At 34.6% G+C, this 7,393-nt stretch overlaps 1 protein-coding gene across 1 annotated transcript; it reads left to right on the plus strand.

Annotated features, from left to right (window-relative positions):
- The first annotated feature begins 4,745 nt into the window (after positions 1 to 4,745).
- Positions 4,746 to 6,752, plus strand: LOC115962931 (NAC domain-containing protein 100). The gene is made up of 3 exons (XM_031081818.1): positions 4,746 to 5,358; positions 5,509 to 5,786; positions 5,925 to 6,752. The coding sequence occupies exons 1-3, from the start codon at positions 5,172 to 5,174 to the stop codon at positions 6,525 to 6,527; spliced, it is 1,068 nt and encodes a 355-aa protein (XP_030937678.1). The 5' UTR covers positions 4,746 to 5,171; the 3' UTR covers positions 6,528 to 6,752.
- The last annotated feature ends 641 nt before the right edge of the window (positions 6,753 to 7,393 follow it).

The following is a 7,393-nucleotide window of genomic DNA, read 5'->3' on the forward strand; positions in this document are numbered from 1 at the left end:
CTGTATAAGATAACCTTAGCCAAATCAATAGCATAACTTTCATAGCTAATTACAAAAGAACTGTAAATCCATAAAATCCCAACCCATGCTTGGTAGAATCTCAACCTTCTTTTAAGTAAGACGAAAATACTAGTTAAATTATAAAGGTGCACTAGTGGTACACAATTGCTGAATGTCACATAAATAGTCAAAATACATATATTGAGGGCATTACCAAGAAGTACAAAAATATGAGAAATGTGTCTGCCTATGGGAAGCTAGGCAATTTGCACATTTACCCTGGTTGTTTGGCATGTGTTGTAAGCACGTACAATAGAAATATTCACCCGAATAATGGATAGTATCATGAATGATTTGTGAAATAGATGTTTCTTTTGTTTTTGATGATAATAAGATAGTTAGGTACATAGAGATTTAGAAATTAAACCCTATATTTTTACGTTAGAAATACCAAAAAATATCAACTAGTTAAACTATAAGATTTTTATCGTAAAATAGTTAAATAATAATAGCCAAGGAAGAGCAAATGAATGACAAGTGTTTTCCATATAGAATAATTGGGGTAAGTCGGGGAGGTTAGTACTACCCAATAGCAATCTCTTGTAATATTGAAAAAAAAAAGAAGCAGCAATCTCTTAAATCATAAATTGGGGTTTCCGGAGAGTTACATTGGGGAAAATTGTGAAAATTAGGTGGAATAGTGATAGATGACTTTCCTGATGGAAATTGGAAATACGATCACAACTTAAGTTCTTTGTAATTGTTATTAAGCCCAAATTAACCCAATATATGTTAAATGTGGGACTCAGATCACACTAACATAACATACATTCAATTAATATCTAATTAAATTTGGGACATTACCAGTGTAATCTCTTTATTTCAAAGGACCCACAAATAAGGTTTTTAGAGGGCCAACCAAAAGCAAATTGTTGATCCATTGTCAACAGACATTTAGAAGTAACTCTTTAGCCTGTAGAAAGAGATTTTCAAGTCATTGATGAGTTAACTTATGGGTAGATGACGCTTGTAATAAGAAGTAAATTCAGAGGAAATATTAAGTGAAATCTAGGGTCAATTTGTATGCAAATCTCATTTTGAGAATAAAAAATTGATCATCATTGCAAAGAGGCACCCCACAAGTTTTGGATGGATTTAGAGGTCACATGAATTGCAATGGCGTCCCAGAGTCCAACATTATTGGTTTGAAGTATTTTGGTACAACATTGACAATCTCCATATGTGTCCATAGACCGGACAAATTTGCTTATCAAGCACTTATTTGTCTAATATCTTTTTTTTGTGATAGGTTATTTGTCTAATATCTTGTACTTTTCATTCACCTAACCACTAATAAGTGCTCCTTAATCACGGATGGGAGCAAAATTAGAAATTTTTGCATCGGATTAAACATAATCACACACGCACATATGACATATAGATGTGTGAGAGAGAGAAGAGAAAGTATCTAGTAAGCCTAGCGTATATGCCATGTGAGTTTCGTAGGTTATGAGGCCCACATATCAGTCTCACAAAAGGCGTATACACCCAGCTCATTCAATATTTTCTCGTGAGGGAGAAGTTATAAATCATATGTGAAATTTGACGGAAAAAATATAAAAATGTAGGTGAAAAACTTCATTTTTTGAAACCCAACAGGGAATTTGATTCATTTTCTATTTTGACAAATATAATCATTTTATTTAATAATATATAAAGTTGTCAGGGTTGATGTGTGGAAAGGCTAAGTAAAAAGAATTCCCATAAATTGTAAAATGTTTGATCTTCCCCCCAAAGTCCCTGTCAATTCCAAAAGAGGATTACCATAAATTCATTCTCTTTTATCTCCTTTTTCTTTGGCAACATTTGGAGAATTCAAAACCAATCTATTTTTGCAGGTCTCATTCTTAACTCAAAGAAAGCAGCAGCAGATATAAATAGAGAATATCAAGAGCACCTAGCGGCTTAGACATCAAAATTAATTTTGATATGGCCATCAGAAACTCATTTTCCATTGCAACTATTGTTTGTAGGAATGATCTTGGAGATGTCCTTTTTGCCCACACCTCATTGTTGCCTCCCTTTGATCCTCTTATTAGTGAAGTGACTGTTGTCCTCTTAGCATTCAATTTGACCACTCATCATAATCTCACATTTGTCCTGTTTGAAGGGAATTCAAAATCTGTGATTGAAAATCTGCAGTCTCCTCCACCCATTATTCCAGATTTCTTGTTGAATGAAATGCATAATGTTTCTTCCTCTTTAAAATCCATTTTGAGTTGGGAATTTTGTTTTGTATCCAGGGAACCTTAATTGCTTTTCTCACAATTTAGCTTGTTAGACCTTTTTTTTTTTTGGTAAATGGGATTCTTCCTTATTGGTTTCTTATCCAGAATTTAGAGATATGCCACCAAAAGTCAAAAAATGAAGCAACATGCTTTTGCAGGCTAAAAAGGGGTTCAATCATGACTTCAACAACATAGAGCATAGCAAATAGGGTTCCATTTGTGTGAAATCGGCCAGCATGTGACTCCCTTCAAGGAGCCCTAGCCCACTTAGCAAAATTTCATGCTTTGGGTCCATGAAATAACCAAAATGGACTCAATCTTACCCTCCAAATCATGCTCCGTTAAATCCTTGTTAAGGTTGCATAGGCTTGGGGCATGCATAGAATTTTTTTTTAATACAAACTATGCATGTGTAATGTGCCTGAAATTAATTGGCTTTGCTTGCACCAGGCTTGTAAAAAAATTTTATAGTCATAATAATAATGTAGGGACCCAAGGACCGAGGAAGGATACAACAAGTTGTGACTATCACGATACAAGCATTCTAAGCCCGAATAGGGGATTCACCCAAGGATAGGAGGAGAAGAGACAAAATACCTCCTAGAAGTCCGAATGGAGAGGATGATGTTCAGAGAGAAAGTCAAAGTAGGTGAAGGAAGTTTCCAGTGAAAGCTTACATATTGCCTCCGCATTAAATGACTGGCAACAGCTTTATTAGCTGCATTGATGAGGAAGTGACCTGAACTGTAGAATTCACATCTAAACAACTCCTTCTACCACCTTCAACAGAAGTTTAAAGGAACAAGTGTCCTAAGGAGAGTCTAGAGAATTGTAAATGGAGGGCTAGGATGCAATAAGCTTAGAAGTATATAATGAAAGAGAACTCCCAAATGAGGGGATCCCAGAAAAAATCAAGGAAAAAGATTAGAACAAGAACACAAAGAGAGAGAGAGAGAGAAGAGTGTACATCCTTGCGCAAGAACATCGTCCTCAGGTGAGATTGTAAAGAACTATTTACATACTTAATCTTTGACTTTTGTTCATTCCCTCTCTGTTTGAATCCTTAGGCTAAGCCCAACTTGTGTTACTCTACTCTCTTTACAAATATCTATTGGTTTGAGCCTAGCTAGATAGCACAAATTTCACTATTCTAAGTGAGTTTGGGCTGCCAAATTTTCGTGTCCTTACAAATAACATTTATCTATTTTTTTCTTTTTTCTTTTTATAAATATAATATAATTTCAACATTTATCCAAAGTATTAATAAAACATTCAGTATTTTGGGAGCCATGTATCAATGTGGTCCGCCTCATGATCACAGGACTCCCTGCTCTTTGTACATCACATTGCAAGAAAGCGAAGGCAAAACTTTGATTAATTCTGAATCCTCCAAAAGATATTTATGATTGAGATGTAGCCAAAAAGGATACGAAGAAAAAGAAAAGATTGAGGCATTGATTTTACATCATGTAACTTTTTTTCAATAAACAGAATTTAGGTACAATTTTTTAAACGCTGTACACTATGTTTTTCAATACAAAATAATAAATATTTTCTTTTGTAATGAAAATTATATTCAACAATGTTGTTATATGTTAAATTTAACTGAGAAGTTTAAGGTGTAATACCTAATAAACTATACCTAAGTTTTATCCAAGAATAAAATGTTGTATGATGTAACTACATAAACGTATCTGAAACCATATTAGAGGTCTTATAGGGCTTCTTATTTTCTTTTTTCTTCCTCTTTGTTTTTTTACTATTTTAATTTTATCTAAGTTTTTGTTCAAATTGGACTTCCTATACTTGATCATGCATGCCTCATCTATACCAAAGTTGGTATGAACCATTTTCAAGGATCTCTCTCTCATTTCAATTAGATGGAAATTTGGGTTGTTATTATTATATGGGTCATTTTGGAACGAATAAAGTGAACTTTAACTAATTTTTAGAAAGCTGAACAGTGGGCTTATATTTATCTTCTATGCATTCACACAGCTGTTATTCATTTGGACAAAGATGATTTCTTTTGGGGGAAAAGCCCCTATTCCACTCCATAAAAAAAAATTTATTCTTGTTCTAAGTTCAACTCCTTTAGTCATTATATCATCAATAGTGCATGTTGGATAAATCTGGTAACCACAGAAACAAACCAATCCTGTGACATCAAAGTCTAGTTGGCCCTCTCTCATCATCTTCATCATAATTCTTCTACACTTAAAACAATAATAAACAAATTTTAAATTATAATTTAATCAAAAGACTATTATATTAACCACATTACAAAATATTAAATTGTTTGTTATTGGATCTTACCTGAGAGGTATTATAAATATATGATTTGTCTTTGGTGGAGATTCAGAAGATATAAGGAATTATTACACACACAAACAAAAAAAATGTAATAAAATAAAATAAATTAGAGGGCTAAGACAAAACAACCAGCCTACCAGGTTGCGTTACATACCACGTTTCTCTCTCTAAATACCAGTATTTAGGGCCTTTGTGTTCCTCGTAGTGTTTTTTTCTTTAACATCTTCATCTTTCAGGTTACAACTTTTTAGTTCCATGGCTTCCCTTCTTTTCCTCTCTTTCACCACCTTTTTCTCTCCAACTTCAACACCTTTTCTATAAAGCTTTTAACTTCTCTTTAAGTCATACTTTGTATTTGAATCTTTTTAGTGTGTGTGTTTTTTTCCGAAAGGTGTCCTGGACCCTTGTAATTGAGGCTGTTTGGTTTGTACCTATTTAAGTCCCATATGTTACAAGGGGTTTGGTTATTGAAAGTTTGAAACTGAGGCTTATTTTGGATATCACAGCTTAGCTTGTTCTGAAACTGAGGTTTCAGATAACAAAGCAAATAGGGTTTTAGCTTCTTAGGAAATGGAAAACTTTTCTGGGGTTTGTAAGGAAGAGGAACAGATGGATTTGCCACCCGGGTTTCGATTCCATCCAACTGATGAAGAGCTTATTAGTCATTACTTGTACAAGAAAGTTATTGAAACTAGCTTCTCTGCTAGAGCTATTGGAGAGGTGGATTTGAACAAGTCTGAGCCTTGGGAATTGCCATGTAAGTTTGCAAAAAAAAAATTTCTTTCGTCTTCTTTTTTGTAATTTTTTCGCTTGTGTATCTCAATTTCTCTTTGTGAGAATTGCAAGGACCTTATTTGTTTATTTGGATCAAATTTTGATTTTGATTTTGTTTTTTGTTTGGATGAAGGGAAAGCGAAAATGGGAGAGAAAGAGTGGTACTTTTTCTGTGTGAGGGACAGAAAATACCCAACTGGTTTGAGGACTAATAGGGCTACAGAAGCTGGTTATTGGAAAGCCACTGGAAAAGATAAGGAAATATACAGAGGAAAATCACTGGTTGGGATGAAGAAAACCCTTGTTTTCTACAAGGGTAGAGCCCCAAAAGGAGAGAAAACCAACTGGGTCATGCATGAATACAGATTGGAGGGTAAATTGTCAGTGCACAATCTCCCCAAAACTGCAAGGGTATAATACTCACTATTTTTACCTCTGTTTTATACTCTGGGTTTGCTCTGTTTTTATAATCTGTTTTCCCCTGTATTTTCACTCTGTTTATCCTCTGCTTTACTTGAAACTAATGGATTTTTGTTCTTGAAAATGCAGAATGAATGGGTTATAAGTAGGATATTTCAAAAGACTTCTGGGGGGAAGAAAATCCATATTAGTGGGATAGTGAGATTGGGGACTGAATTGGATCCTTCAAATCTTCCACCATTAATGGATTCTTCTCCATATACAGGCAAGACCCAATCTGTTTCTGAATCGGCTTACGTGCCCTGCTTCTCCAACTTCATGGATGCTCAAAGAAACCAAGAAGGAATGATGAATTCCCTCAACAATTCTCTTTCTGGAGTTTCCTCGTATCGCACCGATATTCTTCCAAGAATCCCAATTTCAAGCTCCTACTACTCTGCTCAAACCATTCCACTCTCTGCCAATCAACAATTCCCTGGCTCTGTTGCAATGCAAGACCACTCAATTCTTAGAGCCTTGCTTGGGAATCAAGGCTCAAACTTGAGGCAGAGTTTCAAAACAGAGAGGGAGATGGTTAATGTCTCCCATGAGACAGCTATGACAACTGACATGAACGCCGAAATCTCTTCGGTCGTATCAAATCTTGAAATGGGTAGGAGGCCATTTGATAATCAAGAGGCCCCATCAACCTCAGCTGGGCCAGCAGACCTTGACAATTTGTGGAGTTACTGAAACCCCAAATGACAGCATTAGAAGAAGATGAAATTTAAGGTAAAAAAAGAAAAGAACAAAAAAAAAAAGAAAAAAAAGGGGAAGTGTAACTTCAATTACCACTATATATTGCTTTGGATTGATGTGTGGATCTGTGTATAAATTTTCTGAATCCTTAAGGGAAAAACATATGCTATGTTTTGTAAGATATTATATTCCATTTTCAAGTGCTTTCTTTTTTGACTATGTCGTGGGTGTTTTTTTTTTGGGTAAATTATTAAATCATTGTAGTTAATTTGCTTGGATACAATGTTGTTGACATAAGAGAATGATTCAGTTGTTGGCTAGGTGATCTTATTTTGTATAATCTACTAAAAAAATTGAGAAAAATTAATAGAATTACATTCAGTCCTTTGGACACTGGTGCTGACATAACTGAGGACCTGAGCTTTATTATAAGAAATTTTTTATAATCATCAAGTTTGGAATTTTATAATTCTTGGATGTGGTGGTACTCAGATGAATATGCCTTTGACAATAAATTTCACTCCCAACCCCGTGCACGCGCAGAATGCGATGGAGACACAAACATTAATAAATATATTTGTACTTATCCACTGTTGAGTTTCATGTACAATCATTACATACAAGTCAAGGTGCAAAACTGCCTTGGCCTTTTCACCATGGTTCATGCATTTTTTTTATATCCTCGTGAAGTTTATCTGTAACATTCTTAACTAAAACCTCTTAGGGAATACAGGTTCAAATCATTCCTTTTTTGTTTTGTAACTATCAATTTATGAAGAAAAAAAAAAGTTTAGATAACCCCTCATCTCTCTCCCCCAAACTCCAAAACTCCAATTTCAAACCAGGAAGGAACAAAACAA

This window comes from Quercus lobata, chromosome 10 (assembly GCF_001633185.2).
Source record: "Quercus lobata isolate SW786 chromosome 10, ValleyOak3.0 Primary Assembly, whole genome shotgun sequence".
Taxonomy (NCBI): Eukaryota; Viridiplantae; Streptophyta; class Magnoliopsida; order Fagales; family Fagaceae; genus Quercus; species Quercus lobata.

Coding starts and splice junctions, on each gene's coding strand:
- LOC115962931 (XM_031081818.1), top strand. CDS start 5,172: ATGGAAAACTTTTCTGGGGTTTGTAAGGAAGAGGAACAGATGGATTTG. Junction 5,359..5,508: donor TGAGCCTTGGGAATTGCCAT/GTAAGTTTGCAA, acceptor GTTTGGATGAAG/GGAAAGCGAAAATGGGAGAG. Junction 5,787..5,924: donor ATCTCCCCAAAACTGCAAGG/GTATAATACTCA, acceptor TTGAAAATGCAG/AATGAATGGGTTATAAGTAG.